The sequence below is a fragment of the Acipenser ruthenus genome, chromosome 11 (genome assembly GCF_902713425.1).
Source record: "Acipenser ruthenus chromosome 11, fAciRut3.2 maternal haplotype, whole genome shotgun sequence".
NCBI classification, from domain to species: Eukaryota; Metazoa; Chordata; class Actinopteri; order Acipenseriformes; family Acipenseridae; genus Acipenser; species Acipenser ruthenus.
In genome coordinates, this window is record NC_081199.1 from 28,690,259 (window position 1) to 28,713,705 (window position 23,447).

The window sequence follows — 23,447 nt, forward strand, 5'->3', positions numbered from 1 at the left end:
CCCACCGTGACAATGTACATGTAATTATTAAAATAAGTATGCATATGTATAATGTGTATATTTGCTGTATAATTATTCATGAATAATACTATGTATGCAGAAGTTATAGGTTGCACAGTTTACATGTCTGCACAGTGACAAAATAAATTAGTAAGACTAAAAAATACAGGACTCGGATCTATTCATACAAAACTGTCGAATTAAAAATCATTTGAACAGTGCAACATACAATGTGACACACCTTTAAGCGCAAAATACTAAGTTTCTTTATCCCACGAATTCACGAATTCCCAACATGTAGTTAAAAAAAGTCACCCAAATTAGACTTCAGCTTCTACTGATTTCCACAGCTAACACAGATTCTCAGCATGAGCTATATTCTTCAATAGTGCTGAAATATTTCTCATGGTAGTTAATATATATAATATATATATATAATATTATTCCTGTTATAGCCACGGTTTTATGTGACGTCACTGCCTTAATAATGTTAACTGCCTTAACTAATATTAATATTTATACAGAATTGGGAGTATGAGAATGGGTTATGTTATCTAGTAATTGTGGTGAACAAGAAATAGTGGAACATTTATTCAGCAAAGACACATATTAAACAGAAAATTACGGGAAATAGAAATTGAAGTAACAACAGTAAATTATATTTTGAAGGTAGAAGGGAGAAAAAAAACAAATCGAGAAAGAGAAATGTATAGTCAAATTTATTTAAAAAAAAAGTATAGGGAAATGGGAGAAAATATAACGAAAGAAATAAAATGTACAAAGGTAGAGGGCGCTCATAATCTCCATTTAGATAGCATGCGCCAACAACCCCTAAAAAGAAGATTCACAATCCTAAAACCGAAAAACAGTACGATAAACCACCAGAGGGCGCCGGTTGCTGTTTCGACTCACAGTCTTATGTTCTCTAGTAATCCCGAGCCGCACACACCATCCCCTGCTGGTTGAATCAACGCTGGAATTCTGACACACTGCTTCCCGTTACCATGGCGCATCAATGAGGAAAGAAAGGGGGAACTCGATTACTTCAGCTTCATTTTACCTTTGCAGTTATGTCTCGGTCTATCGGCTTTTTTTCGCCATGTCAGAGTTCTCTGCTTTCCTTTTCTTCTCAGTGCTGTTGATTTTCTCCGAACATGGGCTGGTGATGGTGGAGAGTGGCAGGGCCGCTGCCGACCTGGGTACCGACATGGGAAACAACAATATCGACACGATCACCGCCCAGGAGGAGCCGAACACCAACCAGCAACGCCATCGCCAGAATCAAGTGCAGATGGCATCTGTATCAACATCAGGTAAATATTGTGTTTTAGGTGTATCAGTGAACCGAATCACTGATTTAAAAAAAAAAAAAAAAACCGAAAAGGTTTTTTATTATTGTTATTTTTTTGTTTAATGTTTTATTTTCAAAACCACTGCTGTTTTTTTAATTAAGCAAACGGTAGTGTTTTCTTTTGTCAAAATAAATTTGTCTTAAAGTAAATGGTAATTTGACTAAGTTGTTCCTGACAAAGACAATTCCTGTAACCCACTGTTTTATTTTTAATGGGTACGAATAATTCAAATTTTTAATAACTCGTTGTGTCAGACAGTACAAACCACTATTTTTATTTATCCAGTAGCATTTTAACACCTTGTTTGAAAACTAGTCTATTGACCACCAGACAGTTGTTATTAGATTAAAGGCCTATCCCATCATACTGCCAACATGATATTTAAATAATTTACTTACTGAAGACAGACATTGTTGTTTTCTAATGACACACATTAGGCTTTATGGCATGAGCAAAACAGCATTAGCACGTACTGTGGTCAAAATGATGTAATGCTGGTAACAACGGCCCCCATTCACCAAGCTTTAACTAGCAATAGGCAAATGTTTTTTTTTCAGTTATGTCTGAATAACATATATATATATATATATATATATATATATATATATATATATATATATATACCGAAACGAACTTAACCTGCTTTCCCCTGAGGATCATGGTTTGATTTTTGCAAACTATAATACAGTAGCCTGTATTTTCCACTTTTCCTTATTTGGTTGTGTTGAAAATGCCCCCCCCCCCCCCCCCCCCCCCCAATTCCAGAAGATTATCACCAACTACCAGTGCAGTTAAAAATCCAGACTGAAATGTAGGCTTCAGTACATCCCAAAGGCCAGCCTTTCAGTCTTCAGCACGATGCTCCCCAGTAGTACTACGATAAGCAGTACTGCTTGAAATAAATCACACCTCAGGAGATGCAGTAATCTCAAATGTTGTACGTATTTGCATGTGTAAATTTGATTAACTAATAGGTTTTGCATATTTTGAGCAATGGTGTTGATTCATTGAAACATATAATCCATGTTTCTATGGCATTTTGTCAATCATGTTTCTATGGCATTTATGTTCCTGTTGCACATTTGTGGAATTTAACATGAATTGACGATTGATTGCAGTGCAAAAGGAATAAAGTCTAGTAATAGACCTGGATGCTATTCAACATGTATTGTACTTGAATGTATTGAACAGTTTAATGAATATTGGAATTTGAAAAGGACCCAGGGTTGACCTGCTTTTCTTTGTGCACAAAGTTGACAGAACCTTGGTAGTACAGTATACAAAGCACAGCAACATGTACAGTGCCCTGCCCCCTTTTCTGACCCAGACGGATGCCCCCTGCTGTGATTTCCCATCCAAGCACTACTACTAAAGTAGATTGTTGCTTTTAATTAAGAATCACTGTTCAAATGTAGAGGTTATTGGGCGAATCCAAGTTCATTTACATTTAATGAAACAGTGTTATTGAATCATTAATGTGCAAGGATAGTACTTCTGTATTCCATTTTGTAAGTGCAAATCGCAAGGACTACATTTAAAATGTATTATTGTGTGTGACCAGCAAATGAGCATTTCAAAATTTGCATGTAACTGAATATGTGACTGCTAACTGTTTTATTGTTTTGTTCATTTCTTAATAAAAATTTGATCACAAAAAGTTATTTAAAAAAATGCAAGTACTGTAACTAAATGTTTCTGAAGATGGATAAAAAATAAGCTTCATAAAACTAATAAAAATATTGTACTTCATCTACATTTTCATAACATTTAATTTAACAGCACTATGTGTGCTCATTGTGTGTTTTGATGGATAATAGGTTATTAAGCAACATACTGGCAAATTGTAATTATATGATTCCTGAAGTGGCTTTTTGTGAGCAAAATAGTTTAATATACTGAATAGAATAGGGATTTTTTGGGACACTCTTACTTTTAGTTTAATGTATTTGTTTTTGATTAAATAGTTTACATTCCGGAAATTAAAAATAAAAAGTTCTCTACAGTATCTCTTCATTCTTCAGAATGTATTTCCTCAGAATATACATGACATCTATTACTAATTGCAGACAGGTGATTGATGACACCATTAAAATGGGACCATTTTGTTTTTTTAGAATTTAGAAGTTGCTTATGCAGCAACACAGGAATACATTTATTTTATTTTAAAAAGCTTACACTGCATTTTTAAGGAACTGGGAACACCATTGCAACTTCAAGGATGTGAAACATTAATCTTGTTGATTGATTATGAAATACTGAGACGGAGCAGGTAGCTCCTTTTCATGTGTTCACTGTATTGTATAGTATGGGAGTAGTTAATTGTTGTTTTTGACTTATGATTAATAAACCTCAGTGAATTCTGGTCAATGCAATAGTCAACAGAAATGCGATTAGTTTAATGACTGAGTGAACCAACAGGCTACACTAAGAACACCCAGTGAAAAATGGGTAAGGACGTAGGAATGAAATGGCATTCATTTGTAATGATTCTGTGCAGAGAAGCAGTGGCTTGCAGAGGAGTAAAGACATAATTCTTGATAACTTATGATTCCCATTTGCGCTGCAAATATATATTAGTGTCATTGCCCCAAGTCTTGGGTTTTGGCTAACCTGAATACCGCAGTACGTTTTTACATATCTAACACTCTTCTCTCAGCATTAATGAACAGCCTGCAGTATAGCACAGAGACCAATTTGCCATACAGTATTTGGTCAATCACATGAGACAACATGTGATTGTAAAGGCTAAATGCAAAACAACTGAAAAAAGACCACTTCTAGAAACTGTACACTGCTTGTATCATTCAAATAAGGGAACACCAGGGTGGGACATACTGTAGCATGGCCTTTTCCCAAGGCATTGAGACACCCCTGCAATATGGCAGATAATTAATTATTATTTTAAAAAAAACTCATCTCGCATAATTATATTAAGGAATGTACTGTTCTGGCATTAAAAATGTTTAATATTCCATTAATATTTTTCATAAGAAATGTGTGTATTTGGTTATTGTTCCTATATACAGCTGTTTATATGGTTTTATAACTCGGAAAATAAAATGTTCAACCTCTAGAGAGAAAGAAAGTGCATCGATCTAGAAGTCAATTATAATGCAGGAGCAGTGTTGAATTGAATGTGGATTATATTAAATGACTCAGTGAAGCTCTGTGTGGTTTTTGCAACTGGTTGCCTCAGGATCAGATTAGGTTTCCGGGGTCCCAGTTGGGTACCTGATACAGTAGCAAGCACAGAAGGAGTGTTTGGTGACTTCTTTTTATATCACTTCTTCTGCCTGCACTTCTGTGTCCATAGAATGGAATTTGCATTTATACAGAGCTTTTTATCCTCACAGGATCTGAAAAGATCTACAAACCCTGTACATCAGCGTAATTGAGCAGCAACCTCACAGGTGGAAAGTGACAGCCATTTTACACCTGCACACCACATACAAAAGCTTAAGCTTTTATTAATTAATTTGCTTCCAAAAGATTTTTGCTGGAGATCTGCATTGTCTTGTATTGTGTAATTCGTCACTGTACACTTTAGAGTGGTGCCAAAACCTCACCCCTCGAGGAATTGTAATAATTTACAAACATTTACAAGAAAACCTAATAACTGTATGCTGCAAGCTTGCAGACACAAAGAGGGTTTCGGTTCAAATAACATCTCGGGGTCCACTTCATTCATAAAATAAACCCTGTTTAACTTTGCCAGTGCCTTCTCTAAGTGTAATTATATTTCTGCAGTGCAGTAATGATTTATTAAGCATTTAGAAAAAGTGCTTATTCCCATCATCCACCATTGTCATTTTCTAGGTCATTCATTTTAGTGGGATTAGACAGTTATAACAGTACACGTGCACATTCATTCAGCTCCATAATCTAGTTAATATTTATGATTTGCATTAATACTTGATTGCGTTTGACAATATTTATTCTTATGATCACTGAAGCTCAACTGAGAACCAGTTTAACTGTAAGTTTTACAAATGTACATTCATTCACAGTATCTCTATTTTTTTGCTGGGATGTGATAAGGCTTTTTTTGTGCTTCGATTAATGGGGATGATCCTGACATGTGGTTAATGTATTTGTTTCCTGTGGGTATTAAGCAGTGAGTGGTTTATGATTGTTTTTCATTATGGCATAATATGTGGCAGTTTTTATAAGAGCCTTTTTTTCTACAGTATAATATAATTCCCTTCTGGTTGTTTGCTTTTGCATCCCATTACCCTTTGAGAAGTGTTATTCTGAGAAAAGACTGGTTGTCCACATTTATATACCAATCACTGTTTTTGCTGGGTTGTCTGGTTACACAACCCCCATTCCAGACAGAGCTCATTTGTAACCATGCTGAGTCGACAGTGGATGATTTCACTTTTTAGGTCAGTGCTCCTTTCATCAGCGCAAACAGAATCTCCGGTGGGGACAAGTCTAACTTGAGGTCTGTGCTTTGCATAATGGTGGAATATAATTATTCATTCAGCTCAGACAAATCAAATTTACATTTAAAGCAGCTTCTTTCCTCTTTAAGTAGACTTTGGGGGAGAATGCACTGTTCCATAATCTGAGATTAGTTTTGACATGAAAGCTCAACGCATAGCAAATATCAGGATTTAGCATTCAATGTGCAGTAACCGGATACTACCTGGAACAGTGAGGTACTGTCATTGTTAGTGATGTTGCAGTTGCAAGCTCTATTTCTACACTCTTGTGAAATAAAATGGCTGTAATTTCCCTGCAGATATTTGCAGTGCTTTAAACATTCTGTATAAAATATGGATGACTGTGGGCAAATCTGTTTCCATTTGTGTTTTTTTTCTTTCATCATTTGTTTTGTTTGGCTTTTTCATTTTTGCAAAATGAGTTTTGAAAAACAAAATAAGAAAAAAATGTTATTATTTATAATAATCCCAGTCCAGTAAGTACAGTAGGATGTGTTGCAACTTGCTATGGACAGTGATGCTTCTTCTCCACTGGCACATCTGACCCGTGAGGGCTTGGTACGGTACAGGTACGAGTGGTTCTCCACTGGCTATTTGTCGAGCCGAGCGAGAACCAAACCGAGAAATTCCGGCCTCACAAGACATCTCAATCCGGCTGCGAGCGGAGCCAAGCCAGGGGCGGGGTTAAGGATTTTTCGTCATTACGTTGCATCAGTCAGTACACTCCAGAAAGAAAAACAACAAACATGGCGGCCAGTGAGTGTGATTAGAGAAGTACAGCCTTGGGACGCTGAGGAAGTGCAGGCTCTGGTTTCTCTGTGGGCAGGTAGAAGTGTTTAGGAGGATCTGGAGTCCTGTGTCAGAAATGAGAAAGTTTATGCCCGAATTTCTGACGATATGAAGCAAATGGACATAAACCACGGGTACGGTACAGATACAGTAGCAGTAGTAATTACTAGAATGAATAGTTATTTTTAATGTTCTCCACAAAGTAAAGGGTTAATGCAAAGAGCAATTATGTCACTGAACCTTGTTAACAAAGAGTGCGACATGGCAATACACCCACCTGTCCCCAAGAAGTTAAAAGCACAAAGAATGATGCATTCACAATAGGCCAAGCCCAGGGAGATACGGAAATACAATATGGTAGGCTGGCTATGTTCTTCCGAGTAGTATGGTGGCCATTAGCCAATGAACACAGATTACTGTTTGCAGATTTAAAGTGTTTAGTCTTGGGTAGATTCACTGTGTTTATGGGAGATTACCCCAGAAACAGCAGTTATCTGACTATGGTTTTACTGTGATATACTATACACCAGTGTAAAATGTGAAGTGTAGTGAAACATACTGTGGTAAAATACATGGTTGCTGTATAACATTTTGTAAAAAAGGAGTAAATTGAACATTTTTCAATCTAAATAGTCATCCTGTTTACAGTAAAACAAACACTGTCTTTATTGCAGTAAACCTGACCCAGATACCCTTGTCTGGTATTGAGCTGAATTTATTGACTGGGCATAAAACTTGATACCCTACAGCTAAAAGGCCTTTGTGATAGGCCAGGGACTGTCAGTACTTGGTCTGTCAGAAATGTGATTTTCAGGTTTAATCTGTTATTGTGCAGGACGGTTCAACTGTACCTTCAGTAATTCTGATTTGAAATAGCACTGATAGGCCTTTGACACTGCTTTGCAGTATATCATCCAGATAAATTGACAGGTAAAACTCATTTTCATTTTCATCAGCCAGTGCAGGTTTGGCTTTTGTTCAAAGGTCACCTTCATTGCTGCACAGTGTAGGTCTATTTTATTAGATGACAGGAACTGAAGGTTGATAGCTATTGACATTAATGTGGCCTGTGGGGTACAGTATTAAGGACCGATTGATGGACAGCCAACCTAGCCTTTAAAACAAAAGGATATTTCATTTAAAGAACATTAAGTTTGAGAAAGAATTAATCAACCGAGCTCATTTGGCTGAATTTCTTGTCACAGGTCCATTATTTAGTTGGCTGCTGTACAGGTTAGGTGGGCAAGTGGCCAATAAAACCTTCAGCAGTAGCCACAATTGAATAGAACCTGATACATACATTTTCCATCCCAAGTACAGTGTCTACTGTAGTGGTTTCTATTGCACGTAAAAGGCACTACCAATGCTTCTTCATTTCACATTTGAACCCTTCGGTGTCGGTCAAAGGAACGAGGGACGAGGGAGTTGATTTTTGCCCATGACAGTGAAAGACATTCAAAGATTACATATTGTGGGTTCTGTAGGATAACCAACCTCTCACTGTGTCAGGACAAGTTTTTTTTCTTTTCTTAATAACTTGGCCAATAAATCATCACAAGGCTGAGGTTTTGACAAACTCAAAGTGATTTTATTTCCAACACCATTTATACAGTGCGGACGGAAGTCTTTGATCTTTATAAGCTGCTGCCTTTTACGGTTTAGGCTACGTATTAGGCTAGAAACTGCACATTGATTCTAGAGCGAGAGGGGTGTAGTTTACCGACCGTTCTTATTTACCAGTACACCTAATTCTAATCTAAAAGGGATGGAAATAAGACTCCTATTGCATAGCAGTGTCACCCATTCTGGGTTTTAATACATGCTTGATTTGCCACAGTGTATAGGTAACAAGCTCAGGTGAGTCTTATTAGTCATAGTAAAACCAAGAATGGATCAAACTGCTATGCAATGGGAGTCTTATTTGCATCCCTGGTTCAGTAAGCTGTATTAATGATCATAGGTGGACAGCAGTGTGGAGTAGTGGTTAGGGCTCTGGACTCTTGACCAGAGGGTCGTGGGTTCAATCCCCAGTGGGGGACACTGCTGCTGTACCCTTGAGCAAGGTACTTTACCTAGATTGCTGCTGTACCCTTGAGCAAGGTACTTTACCTAGATTGCCTCTCACTCCCCCCTACTGGATATTGTAATAAATTGCACTCTATGATTTCTAAATTCATTTGGAGGGGGAAGCGCCTGCGTCTCAAGTGAGAAATCTGCTAGGGGTTTGTCTTTACCAAACTTTAAGTACTATTTTTGGTAATTTGTGCTTCACCCAAAATGGAAAATTTGGGGAATTGTTACTCATGTACTATTTTTATTGTTGTAATTGTTATAGAATTTGCCTAATAATCATTTTATCACAAAAAAGTGAAATCACAATATGAAGTGAAATGAAAAAAGGTTTGACTTGAAAAGATGTCATTAATCATTTCATTCGCCAGCTTTTCGTCCCCCCACTTGGTAATATTTCATTGGAACTGTGCATTTCATTCTCTCGTATCAAAGTGTGCTGAAGCAGGATATCCCCAGAGTACAGCTTTACACATCAGTAAGACTCAAGAAAAAAAAAAACCCAAAAAACAGCCATGTCTGAGAAGAATTCCTTTAGACAAAAGATCTCATTTGTTTAAATTAAATGTAAATAAAACCAGTATCCAGTATTGGAGAAAGCAGATTTAAGGTTCTTTTTGGACATTCAGCCATTGGGATGTGTGATTTTGTGACTGCAGTGCATTCAAGAGGATTTACATGGATGCCATCGGCAAACCAGTATAATATTGCAGGAGAAATGCATTGGGGGTCTTTTTACATTGAAACTAGGTTTGAAAGACAAATAATCAGAGAACAAAATATATGGTGGTGATTTGTTGATTTGCTCAAAGAACAAAGGGAATTTGAAATACAGTAAACACTCAAGCTATGCTGCAATGCGTTCCACCCACATTTGATCTGTGCAGTTCTACATTAAAGCAGTGAATGCATTACACTTCATAGAATGTAGTGCTGCTTTCCAAATGTATTGAGTGAAATTAAAAAAAAAAAAAAAATGCTGTTGTCTCCAGACCATGTAGTTCTCATGACTCTACATTTTAGATGTTTTCTACATTGTATGCCTATTATGAGATATTTGGTCCTGGGTTTGAAGTCTGTCATTTTCTTATTTATTGAAACTGCACTGTGTTCTCATCATCTGGATAGCAGGATAATCTTGAATCGCAGTTACAATGTGTCAGATATTAAATTATTTCTTTTTTTTCTTTTTCAGTATCACTGTTTACATTAAAAGTTCAAGTCAATGATCTTGTGAGCCGCCAGTACCTTAGGCAAGCTGCCGTTGAAGTGTTTGTGAACTACACTAGGACCAATTTCGCATATACAGAGGAAAATGGAGCTGTGCTACTGAAAGTACCGTACAAACTGGGATTAACTTTAACAATTGTGGCACGTATGGATGGCTATGTGTTAACACCATTGCCTTGGAAAACAGCAAAGATGCCAAGTGAGTGAGAACTTTGAATTATTATTATTATTATTATTATTATTACAGTAGAACACCATATTCAATTGATGGATGGATGGATGCATGTTTAATGTTGGTAATATCCAGTCAGCACATGAAAAAGTACAAACCTACAGTATGCTGGGGATGGAACATTTTGATAGTTGGAAGATGATGGGTCAAAGATGCTGTACGTTGACACCCTGAGATGTATTTTCCTCTTATAAATAATGTGTTTCGCATTGGGATTTCATATTGGAAAGCGGTTTAGGCTTTTCTGTGATCATATGTAACACCACAAGAGCATGGGTAGCTGAGAGGGGCAGAGCTACACGATGCCAATGCTTTCTGTAGGTTTAAAACCAGCTGTCGTGCAGCTATGATAAATCTACTTGTCCAGTTTACTTACTCTGTTACATGAGAGAGTGGTCCCTTTCTGAGCTTGATTTTGGTCTGTGGCAACTCCCATTAACAGAAACTCTTTATGATGTTATTTGCATGTCAGAGTGATTAAAGTGCAAGAGTGCCATCTAGGCACTTCTTAGTGGTATTGCACAGACCTCTTTTTAAAAAAAAATCTGTTATAAATTCTCTAACCATGAATACATACCCTCTATTAATGTAGTCAGTTCATAATTTAGCAGGCTGTCAAGCATTAAACTTTTGGAATTATTAAAAATATTTTACAGTATTTTCCTCTGTGACCCTTTCGCTGATTCCACAAAACCAAGGCAACATCTGGCTGTTTGAAGATTCAGTTCTGATAACTGGAAAAATATCAGGTAGGTGTACTTTATTGTACATGGTGTGTTAATTATAGAGTAAGTAGCGGGCTTCCGAAAAAATGTAGCGTTGTACGACCCCACTTGTTGTTACAACCGTTTACATAACCTACCTGTAATTTCTTTTCATTGTTAACATCCTGCCAAATTTTTACACTTATAACTTTAAAGTCTGTTTCAAAGCTCTTTTCAAAATGGCTGCTCCAGTGCACCGTGGTTTGAGATCTGTCCTCTAAATCACTGTAGGAAGAGCAATTTTAAAAAAAAAGCAACACGTGGGGACGTGTAAAGCTATATTTTTCGGAACTCCGCTACTTCCTCTTTAGACACTTCTCGTTAAACTGAGGTACAAAAAGATTTCCAGTAAGGGATGAAATAACTTTAACTGTTGATTTAATCTTTCACTTTAAAATGACTACTGACAGTCTACATATAAAGCGATTAACATTTGATAAGTAACTTGAACTGCAACTGTTTAAGAGGTGAAAACAAGTAAACATGTCAAATTAAGCAATTTATTACTTCAATTAAGGGTATAGTTAAGTAATTGAGAGCTCGGTTGGAATGAAAACCAGTAGAGACAGGGAGTCCCCAGGACCGAGTTTGAGAAGCCCTGCTATAGAGTTAAATGACCATGGGCCCCTTAAATAACTAGCGTTAGTTGCAAGAAAGACCAATTAAATGTTAATTGTGTGATTTAAAAGTTTAACCGGCTTTCAATTGAAATGTGTCGGTTCAGTGAGACTGTAAAAGAAAATTATTCGGAACTGCTGTATTCGTCCCACCCCTAACACACACACACACTATATATATATATATATATATATATATATATATATATATATATATATATATATATATATATAATTTTACTTTCTCTACAGATGCAAAGTTACAGCCCAGCATTCAGTTTCCAAAGAATTTACTAAAACTGCCAGACCGCTCCAATATCTCTGGCGTGACTGCCTACCTAACACTGCCTCAGCTACCTACTGAAAAAGATTTCCCTCTTTACACAATGGGGATTCATATCAACAGATCTGGTGAGCTTTCTTTTCCTCTACAAACCTACAAAAAGGCACAAGTAAACCTCATGTTATTTATGAAAACGTGTCTATGGTCACTGTTTACTGCGAAGAAACGGCAATGGCAAGGAATGAAAAAAAGTAATAAATAAAATGTGGTGTCAACTTTCTGTACTGTTTTATTTTGGGAATAAACAAAACAATGTTTAACTTTAACTGCTATTTGGCATCCTTTTGTTTTGTAGTTAATTCATTGGGCAACTTATTCTTTACTCCTGGGATATTTTTCTATTTTAATGTATTACATATTGTAATGTCTTGCTGGAAAATAAAGGCACACACACAGGGGCCACGCCCCCGTCCCTGTTGCTATGCTGTCTCTGCCTGCATTCAGAGCAATATAATGGCTTTTATTACTTTTTGAAAATGAACGAATATCCGAACGAACATTTAAATTGAGCGAATATCCGAACATGAAAATCCAGTGTTCGTCCCAGCACTAAAAAATATATCAAATAGATCAAAACTGTAACTGTGCTGCTGAATGTTGTATTAGAGGGCAATGAGAAATGTTTTTCCAGCTTTATCAATTAGTTGTTTCTTATATCTGTAGGTTACAAGAGTATAGAACTGACCCCTGTGGCTGCAGTTAGTGTCCATCTCTTCTCCAGTGGCAAAGAGGTCAAAGTCACCGGTCCAATTCAAATCATGCTGCCTTTACCAGGGAATACTAAAGTGAAACCCGCAGATGCTGTGGCTGCATGGGCATTCGATTCACAAACAGGTCAGTATAATGTTACTCAAATGTACTGAATTTAGTGTTATTGAGAGATGAGGGGACAACTGTACTAAAAACCTTTGCCCTCTTTTTTTTCTGGTACAGCACCAAACAAAGCAGTTTCTGATACTGGGTTAGTGGGCTGAATGATTGCATTTCACTGCAGGAGTTGAAGTCAGGCTATGACCAAACTGAATGACTACATTTGGAATCTGAAAAGCCATAATGGATTGGGCAGTGCAATCTGTAGCATCCTTTTGTATACAAATAACACAGAAACCTACATTAACAAATTTAGATTTTTATCTTCCGGTGACAGTCATATATGATTGTAAAAACTTAAAAGAAAGCATTTTTCATGGTTAGATAAGTATGTTTGCACTTGAAATGTTTTTGAATCACCCAGAAAAGGCCCACTAGTAACAAAGGGGTTTCTCTTTTTTCCTGTAAAGGTTCATGGGTTAACAGAGGACTGGGGATGGTGAAGCAGGATGAGGATCGTGTTGTTTGGTCATATGTAGCTCCTCACCTTGGGTACTGGATAGCCGCACCTTTACCTACAGGAGACGGTACAACATACAACTAAGAACTAGAATATTTTAAAGGGGTGCTAACCAAGTCTTAAACAAATACCGTATCTCTCTCACAAAGAGAGAGGTGGTTATGTACTTATTCTTAATTAAGATAATTAAAAAATAATATCTGAAAATCCAGTCCAATATAAAGTTTATAAGTTAGAATGACACTTACAGTAAAAGAAGGGTTTAAAATGTACCTGTGAATAAAGGCATCAGTTGACAAAACCTGATTTTTATGTTTGTAGGTATTATTGGACGTACAACAACTTTGATGGACTTTTCCTCTTACCACACTTACCTTCTCATGGCCATTCTAGGAGGAACTGTTGTAATTGTTTTTGGATTTTTTGCTGTACTTTGTTGCTTTTGTAGGTATGTTTGTTTTTTTTGTTTGTTTGTTTGTTTTAATTATTGTTATTTTGTATAATTATACTATAGGAACCCAAATGTAATCTTTTTACAAACTATATATTGCTACTGGATATTATGGTATAGATGCATATATAGTTTAAGTATATAACTTAACAGTAATCCCAAGTCAAATGTTTTTCTGGGATAAAATTATAACTTTTTAATTTTTAAATGAAATTTAATTTTAAATGCAATCTATTAAAGTAATTTAGGTTATTTACTAGAAACACTGGTTGTATTACAGTTTAAAGTTATTACATTTGTACCTAAAGCCAATTTACATTATTTTAGGGGAAGAGTTTGTGAGCCACAGAAGAGTGAACAAGATGTCAGTAAAATGGAGGTCTTAAGGAAAGACCAGGCCACTTCAACTAATGGAAACCAGTCCATTTCCTTTAAGGAATCAGCCAGACATAATGAAAAATCCTCCAACACGCCCATGATGTCTTCCAGGGATGGTTCTCGTAGAGATGAATCTGCATCTACAAGACAGAAAGGGAACTTTAACATCTATGTTGATGATGTTGGGCTTCCATCTGCAAAACACTATAATGAAAATCAAGGCAACTCTGCCACTCAGCCTGAAAGCTGCAGATCTCAGCACCAGCCAACCTATGTTAACAGCAGTGAAACTGTGAGGTCTAAAGAAATGACAGAGCAGCAAAGAGTACATCTTGCTCTGAATGAAAACATATACAGAATTAGCCACATTCCAGAAAGATTAGTGCACATTTATAACCAACCAGTAGCCATTCTGCAGGCTCCAGATCTCTTTAGCACCCCTGAGCAGCTATCAGGTTGCAAGTCTGCTACTTTACCAAGAAAGGGACAGCTGGTATACAACCCACTGATGGAACCCATGAGCAAAGACAGCTACACACAAACACTCCCCAAAATGCCGCTGCTTTCACATCTCCAGCCAGAGACCTGCAGGCAACAGGAGGTCCCTAAGGGTCCACAGAGTTTAGCCTCCAACCCAGAGACCTGGGCTAGATACAGCAGCAGCCTACTGGAGTCGGTGTCTGTTCCGGGGACATTGAATGAAGCCGTGGGCATGAGTCCATTCTGCAGTGAACTTCAAGGCATTTCAGAGCAAACTTTGCTGGAGCTGACCAAAGGCAAACCCTCCCCACACCCGAGAGCGTGGTTTGTGTCACTGGAAGGAAAACCCATTGCCCAAGTGAGGCATTCATTTATTGATCTTCAGAAAAAGAAGAAACCTACGAATAGCAATGACACCAGCCTGGACTCGGGGGTGGACATGAACGAACATCATCCCAGCAGAAAACTGGAAAGGGAGAAGACCTTTATTAAGGGTATGCCTCACAGCAAAATCCTCTACACAGAGGACTTTGATTTGAGCAGCAGTGAGAGTGGGACAACTGCAGCCTGCACCCCTGAAGATCCATTATTAAGACACATACTGGACAGTGGGAGTGGACAGATTGGGGAGGGACAGCCAGATGGAGAACAGGCAGAGGCAACAAGCACCCAAGAAGAGAGTGAGAGACAGTCAACTCCACCATCAAAAAGACTGAGAAGGAACAAAGGGAAATCGGACAGCAAATCAAGTGGATGGACAAAAAGGGAGGAAAGGCCTCTTAGGTCTTTAAACTAGATATTTTCTAAACAGGTCAGGTCAGGGGGGTGGTAAAGGCATAACAGTATCCCAGTATTTGGTAATGCACATTGTCTATTTCAATTGATTCTGAATGTGCACTTTTACTTTTAACACAAGCATAGTGTAGTGTTGTCACCTGACTCATCAACAAGAGGATTTATACTTTTTGGTGAAAATGAATGTTTAAAAATATACAGTATTTCTTCTAGGTCTCTCTTGGACTTTTTCAGACATGAAAACCTTTTGAACAATGCAGCATTGAAAAAGGAAAGATCTGTGTAGGTTCAAGCCTGTCTCTACATAGTTCATTTGATTGGCTTCTGCCGATGCTTGAAACAGTACAGCTGTATCTGTATGCTGGGGTACTCTTCACTTCATGGTGTGTCCCAATGGTTACAGGGCAATGGTAATGTTTAATGGCCCTTGGTGTAAATCTGGTTTAGCATTGTTGCTCAGTCAAATAACACAAGTAGTTGTCTGTACTCTGTAATGAGCAGGATGCATTTTCAACAAGCCTACTGAAGAACTTGCATGTAAATATGAATTTGATGGAAACTAACCTGCCTGGTTTTTCATCAAATGATATATATGCACAGTTTTATTTGCCGAAAATGTGCAATGTTTTTTGTATTTTTTTTTTCTTGTGAAATTATTCTTACCCAGTAATGTACAGGAGTTAATGGTACTTTTCGTTCTGTGGTATTTCTCTATTATTGCTTCCGAGCTATAATATTTAAAGCACATTAAAAAGACTTAATGTAAGTTGAATATGTAACACTTCTATTTACCTTGCTTTTGGCAATCAGTACATATGTACTAACAATATAACAGTTTGGTAAATATATTTATTAAGAGAAATAACTTAGGCCTATATTTTATTATAAATTATTGATCCCTACAGTTAATACATATTTGACCCCTACAAGTTTCTAGAATGGCCAAAAGCTGAAGACTACAATCCAAACTTGCACTTAAAACAAGCAATCTTTGCAAATGTGGATGGTATAATGAATCAGCACATAAATACAGTAGCCTACAGGTGTTGCTAATGGTGCATGTTAGTGGCTGAAAGATCCAAGTTCACCCTAACCATAACAAATGGTCTTAGTCATAGACATTATAAACCAGAAAGAACTGGCAACCTACTTTTGCAGTTGTATGGTCATACTGTATATATCCTTCATTTAAAAAGAGAATACCTGTACCTGATTATTGCATAGGCTAGCTTTTGTGCTTCTAGGTTTGTACATGTCAAACTGTAGTATTGACCAAGTGCTATTTTGTGTTTTGCCACTTTTGCCATTTTAAACAATATTTTATGGGACACTGGTATTTATTTACCAATCAAATATTACGGAAACCACAGATTGCCCGACCTGTTCTGTTTGTCTGAGTAGTCCTATTAATTCTTGTGAATGAACGTTTGCTTTCCTTCTGCATGTATTAAACTGGCTTTAGGGTACTCTTGTGATAAAAGGTGATTTGCACTCAGATCTTTTTTGCTGGCAAAACACTTCTTTTTTTTTTCTTTCCCCCAGATGAAACTATTGTTCACATATTTTGGAAATAACCATTATTTATTTTTGTCTGCTGATTTAATATCAAGATATCACAAAGCCAGCAATACAATATGTTGGTTATTTCATAAGAAACTTTTGCAGCTTATTTATTTTGAACATTTTGTTATTGATTTACATTCAATTGTAAAACATGTTTCACTACCATCCATGGTGCATTAAGTTTTAATACCTGTGTGTCTGTTAAAAGATAAATTCATACTAAATGTTATACATTTTTGTCAATAGAACTTGCTAAGCAACACATGTATTTCAGTCACTGAGGATAAGATGTTTCTTCACTAGCAATCATTTCAAGCGTGTTCCCTTTGTTAATTACACACTCATTTTATTCCAATCACCATCTTGTTTCTTTAAGCCAGGCATTTTGCATGATGTAGTTTTTATTTCATATCCACTTACTGTAGGCATTCCTGTTTCATTTTTGGGGTAAATCTTGTAAAGAAAGTTCATCTTTTTATATAAATATTTTCTTCGAATTGGAAACACTCCAAATTCAAGCAGTGATTTTTGTTCCTGTAACCAATTTGAAAATGGATTAAGCAAGGTTTCTTATCTATTACTATTTATATTTCCCTAATTATATATATATATATATATATATATATATATATATATATATATATATATATATATATATATATATATTATTCTTTTTAATGAATCCACCACAGGTATAATTGTTAAGCACAAGCCTTTGCAGAGTAGTGTTCAGCCATAGACAGAGATGTGGCAGTAATCCCTGGTGAGATGAAGTTTAAATAGCAAAGGAACTTCTGTACAAATTTCTGGGCAATCTGGGAAAATACATACATGACTGTTCGTCACTGCCATATGTTTTAATGTCCACTGTAACGTGAAATGAAATTTTCCTGCACAAACTTACAGAAACTGTATGATACAGGGTCTTCTAGAAATATTCTGACAGTAAGTGACATTTCTGGTTAGATTACATTTAATATATATATATATATATATATATATATATATATATATATATATATATATATATATATATATATATAAATAAAAAGGTGAGTCACATGTGATATCGTTATATATGTGTAGGTTTAATAAAAACAAAACTGACTCCTTTCTAAGGGATATGGTAGTATTTAACATTTGAAGGAAAACAAGGTTTCAAGAATGCATGGTTGCATGTCCTTCATATATACTACACACGAGGTTTCATTTATATGGAAGTTACTGTTTTTGTTCAGTGTTTTATACCAAAAAATAAATGTTCTGCCTTTTGTGTACTGTTTTAACGTTTAATATAAATAAAAGTAATTGCTAGAATAACTTTTGTGTTTCATTTTCCTACATTTGGTAATATTCACTTCTTTTTGCTCAGATATGCTAATAATTAAAACAAATTTTAGGGTGGAACTAGACGAATGTTATTATAAATTGAGGGTTTAATCGAGTTCCCTAAAGAGGAAAACACCGTTTTAGTCACGTAACTTGTTGATCGTTTTCATTTTTAAATAATTAAAATTCGTATTACAAGCATAGACGTATTATATTATACATTTTAAAAAATTACAGACCTTGATTTATAAACACATATGACATTGTCCACCTAGGTTGTTAAATAAATAAATAAATAAATAAATAAATAAATAAATAAAATAGACATGCTGTAACTGGTAAGGTTTAAAGAAGTGAATGGGTTAAATAAGACTGCTTTATCTTCCCGCCCTCTTGGTAACCCCGATAAAAAAAAAAAAAAAAAAAAAAAAAACCTTCATAAAAAACGCAGTTAACTTGTTTTGTAGAAAAAGGTAAGATTAAGTTCATATACTGTACTAATTTTCTTTGATAAAGACTTCTATCGTTTTACACTGTTAAAGTATGCACAAGGTTTATAATTAACAACATTATTAGAATTGCGTGTAGTTTATTTTATCATACTTAACAGTACAAGGCGTAAAAAAAGTAGTTGAACTGCTATTTCATATGTACTGTAGACCAGAATTTAACATTTTAAAGCCATACTGTTTTCCAAATTACAATACGGTATGGCATTTTGCACAATGTTTTGGGGGGGAAATATAAGAGGTATCGAGAGATAATCGATCAAGGAAATATTAAATTTTAAAAATAAGTTTGTTGAGAACAGAGTATGACAGAAACAGGAAGTAATTTTCTGTTTGTCTCATAAGGAATTTATTTACAGTAGTGTTTTGAATAATCAAATGGTATTGTAATAATCGTTTAAAAATAATGAATAAAGTAACACATATATTTTAATTAATTCTGACGCTTTCTCAAGACCCTTATAAAAGTTTACCACAGCAAAGTGTAATAAAGCATAGGTAAGCATGTAGCGAATAAAGAGGTAAACTAATTTTAAAAAGTGTCAAATCTTGCAATAAAGTCAAATATTTAAAATACAGTAGTTTGTATCACTAATTCCAGACTAAAATGACTCGAGGGCGATTTATATAATTGATTTTTTTTTTTAAGTAACCGTATGCAGTAAGCATATCATATCATTCAGATGAGTTCATTTGATACTTACACATCTATTTTTCTTTTTAATTTCAGTGCTAGAAAACCACCATGGAAATAATGAGAAAATATAAAACAAAACTCACGGAATTGCTTTATGTTGATCCTGTTCCCATTCTTCAGCTTGCTCAAAGCAAGAACATCATTACAGACAGAGAATACAAAAAGATGAAATGCATTTCAGATTCTGAAAAGCAGGTCATTGAGCTCCTGGACACGGTCATGGGGAAGTCCAGTAATGTATGCCAAGACTTTCTGAAAATCTTGAAAAATGTCCAAGAAACCTACCCTCAATTGGTGGAGTTATTTTGTGAGATTGAAGAAACCCCATCAGGTATTGCTCACCCTTTTAGAATTTAATTTATCTTTGAATCTCAGTGTACGTCAAGAAATATTTTTAAAACGTTTTACTCATGTATTTTTTGTATTACTGAATTGTTTACCACAGCGATGTTAAAACAAACTTATATATTTTTTGGTAAAGCTCCCCCGAGTGTCAGCATTGAAGCCAGGCCTGGAACTTTAGATGAAGAGGTAACATGATCTATACATTTTCCCTTATTACACAAAAACCTGTACTTTTGCAAAAATAATGTTCTTTTTACATCATTTTTGTAGCCGTGTAACAGTATTAGACAAGACACAGGTTAGCAAATGTAAATTAAAAAAAAAAGCATTTCCTGTGTGACTATATTTGACTATACTGCAACTATAGACCCTGTTATAGTAATCTGAAATTTCTTTATATCAGATAGTTTGTTTCAGATGGAAGTGACCTCACATTAATATTAACTGTACTGTTTAAGCATTCTATAATAAGAAATATAGTATGTGGTGCTGCACAAGATACACACTGATTTTCACCCCAGTTGTGGTTCAGTAAGCCCCCCTGGTGGATTCTGACTTCTCATGAAGTGTTAGCTTGTATTGTACAGTGCCCAATATATATATGTATGTATGTGTGTGTGTGTGTATATATATATATATATATATATATAATATGTACACTGTATCATATGAGGTAGCACAGTGTGTGAATTTACCTCTGTGACACACAGTCCTTTCTATTTATTTTGCATTGCTGTTAAATTCTTTTATATAAACAAACCAGAATTAAATCCCAGACCCTGACAAGGTTGAGTAATTTACCAGCCTTTTTTTGTTTGTTTTTGCCAAACAGCAACTCATAATGATTCTGTTTCTTAAGAATCAGACATCTAATTTAAAGCAGGCTATTTGTTAGTAGTAAGACAAGGTTACACACCTGTCTTCCAGGAGGAGAGTATATTAATGAATTGCTTTATTTTGCAGCATGGTGTTTATCAAATGAGGAGCAAGCCCCGAGGCTGCTGTGTTATAATAAACAACAAGCATTTTGTAAAAGCTGGGAAAGACAGAGAAGGAACAGACTTTGATGCTGGTGAGAGAACTATTAACAACACAGAATACTCTGCCAATGTTCATTGCTTAACCCAGGGGTGGGCAACTCTGGTTCCATGTTTATTAGATATTGATGTAGTACTTTGGACCTTGGTTCAATTTAGTTATTAAAAAAACAGACTTGGACAGGAAATGCCAAGGCTGTTTGGCCCTGGTTTAACCCATTCCAAGAAGATTAACCAGCCAAATGACTCTTCAACTCACTGAATAAATTGAGTCAGAGTGGGCCAACAGTAGTTTTTGTTGTATAACTGGTGAAATTGTAATGTAAAGCCTTGATGGTAATGCACATATATCTAAAAATGTACCTGACATTACTACTAGTTTTGCCTACAGTAGATATGTAAATAATTTTTTTCACCCTACAGCGTATCTGACAAAGGTCTTCAAGTGGTTGCATTTTGAAGTAGTTCAGTACAATGACCAGACAGCACGTGAAATCCATTCCACTATGGAGAGGTATCGCCAGCAGGACCACAGTAACAGGGACTGCTTTGTCTGCTGCATCCTCTCCCATGGATCAAAGGGAACTATTGCTGGCACAGATGGGTGTTCTGTCCCCATTCGGGAAATAACCTCCTATTTTACTGGCTTAAAATGCCCTACTCTTGTGAAAAAGCCAAAGGTCTTTTTTATCCAAGCTTGCCAGGGGGGTAACTACCAACAGTCTGTAAGAGTGCAGGGAGATTGTGAAGTTCACGAACTGGAGCCTGAAGAGGATACTGGCACCAACACCATTCCTAATGACTCGGATTTCCTCCTCGGCATGGCTACGCTGGAGGATTATGTATCTTTCAGAATCGCCGCCAAAGGCTCCTACTACATACAGGCCCTGTGCAAGAATCTGGAGCTTCTCTGCCCCAGGTGAGTCCCTCCGACATACAGTATGCAGTGAAACCAACAATATGCCAAGCGTTTTTAAGGGTGGTGCTACAAGGGGCATTGTGAACAGGCTGGCTGGTGGTGACGTCAGACCCAGAAGAAGATGGTGACACAGTCAGTACTGCAGGGTATTAAAGCACTGCTTGCACACGTTTATTAAAGCGCTGCTTTCAGACACACACTCAATGTTCAGCTAAAGGCCCACGTTTTTATATTGTGGCAGAGGGATTAACTGGCTATTAATTATCTAGTTTATCCCTCATTCGGCACAGGGCTTCTCATACGCGTGGTCAACAGCCAGTTTGTCTATAATCACTCGCTGTTGACCACGCATTCTCACGATTTTATCTGGTTGGAGCATTTTAAGCCCATCCAGGCTGTAAGCAAAACAGTACATTTGAATAATAACAACACAACACATACAAAATAACACAAATACAGTCAGGGGTGGGGTATACAGTACCTCGTCGCAGGCATGAATGCAATATGTAAAGAATCACTAAGGAATCATATTTCTTTGTAAACCAGGACCAGTATTATGTTTTGTCATCAATATAATAGTTCAAATGATGACATTCCAAAGTTATATTGAATAAGCAATAATGTGTTTAAGACCAAATGACCATTTATATAAATACAATATAATCCACTCTTACAATGACATGATTTTTGCAGGAATTATGACATTTTGAGCATCCTGACCACAGTGAACAGAGAAGTGAGTGAAGAAAGTATTCCGGCAGCGAAGCAGATGCCAGAGCCAAGATATACCCTGACGAAAAAACTCTGCTTCCCTACGTCCTGATTGTACTGAGCTGCTCGCAACTTTCACAAAAATCAAGAACAAAAAAAAAGCCAAATTCTGTCCTGCCACTTTAATCCTTGAAAAAAAAAAAAATCAGTCAAGACAAGTGGTTTCTTCCATAAAACCCTATCCACAAAACCATGTGGTTCCCATTCACTTTATTCATAACCGTGTTTTCAAAACGTGATTATGCATTCTGTAAGTAGTGTGATACGGTATAGCATTCCTTTTTAGTGTCTTTGCTTTTGTTAATTAGACACTGTTGTGTCATTTGATTCCTAGTATTATATAGTTTTGTTAAATGGGGCTTTTTACATAATGTAGTTTGATTCCTTTTATACTTTAGGCATTCCTGTTGTTTCACTTTTGAGAGTTTTTAAAGTTGCACATATATAATAAAAAAAAGACATTTCCTGAAAGTGTTGGTCTAATTCCCATAAGAGGAACATGTAGTATGTGGGTTAAATAACCCTGCTTTAGCTTCCCATCCTTTATACAAACCAATTGAAACAAACTACCACAATTAGCCTTTGCACCACAGTTACCACAAATAACCCCTGATACAAGACTGCACAAGTTTCTTGTCTCGTAGAAAAAGGTAAGGTTATGTATATTTAGCATTTTATAATGCTAAATGTACATACGGTTCACAATGAAAGGCATTTTTTAATCGTGTGTATTTTGATTAATACATTGTAGCCTATAACAGTAAAAGGCGTAAAATATATAAGTAGCTAAAGAATGTTCTGACCTGTTTTTTTTTATTTACACAACCAGCAGTTAACACTTCTTGTTTTACAAATGAAAGCATGACCTGTACAGACTTGAGTAAACGCGTTACACTGCAGGTATCCACTTAAGGTTATTTGAAAAAAACTATGAGGCGCCATTAGGGACATAATTCAGACTTACTTCATACACAACACAGTGGAATCATATACACTACACA

At 36.1% G+C, this 23,447-nt stretch overlaps 2 protein-coding genes across 2 annotated transcripts; both read left to right on the plus strand.

The window, feature by feature from the left end:
* The first annotated feature begins 869 nt into the window (after window positions 1-869).
* Window positions 870-18,159, plus strand: LOC117426876 (protein FAM171B). Its single transcript, XM_034045036.3, has 8 exons — window positions 870-1,313; window positions 9,852-10,085; window positions 10,775-10,867; window positions 11,752-11,910; window positions 12,506-12,676; window positions 13,123-13,239; window positions 13,494-13,620; window positions 13,951-18,159. Exons 1-8 carry the CDS (start codon window positions 1,016-1,018, stop codon window positions 15,275-15,277), a joined length of 2,526 nt encoding a protein of 841 aa, XP_033900927.3. The 5' UTR covers window positions 870-1,015; the 3' UTR covers window positions 15,278-18,159.
* Window positions 18,160-18,582: 423 nt separating this feature from the next.
* Window positions 18,583-23,447, plus strand: LOC117426603 (caspase-8-like). Its single transcript, XM_059033599.1, has 6 exons — window positions 18,583-18,641; window positions 19,408-19,705; window positions 19,856-19,905; window positions 20,683-20,791; window positions 21,180-21,675; window positions 22,369-23,447. Exons 2-6 carry the CDS (start codon window positions 19,423-19,425, stop codon window positions 22,496-22,498), a joined length of 1,068 nt encoding a protein of 355 aa, XP_058889582.1. The 5' UTR covers window positions 18,583-18,641; window positions 19,408-19,422; the 3' UTR covers window positions 22,499-23,447.

Coding starts and splice junctions, on each gene's coding strand:
- LOC117426876 (XM_034045036.3), top strand. CDS start 1,016: ATGAGGAAAGAAAGGGGGAACTCGATTACTTCAGCTTCATTTTACCTT. Junction 10,086..10,774: donor GAAAACAGCAAAGATGCCAA/GTGAGTGAGAAC, acceptor AATATTTTACAG/TATTTTCCTCTGTGACCCTT. Junction 13,240..13,493: donor ACCTTTACCTACAGGAGACG/GTACAACATACA, acceptor TTATGTTTGTAG/GTATTATTGGACGTACAACA.
- LOC117426603 (XM_059033599.1), top strand. CDS start 19,423: ATGGAAATAATGAGAAAATATAAAACAAAACTCACGGAATTGCTTTAT. Junction 19,906..20,682: donor CTGGAACTTTAGATGAAGAG/GTAACATGATCT, acceptor TTTATTTTGCAG/CATGGTGTTTATCAAATGAG. Junction 20,792..21,179: donor AGGAACAGACTTTGATGCTG/GTGAGAGAACTA, acceptor TTCACCCTACAG/CGTATCTGACAAAGGTCTTC.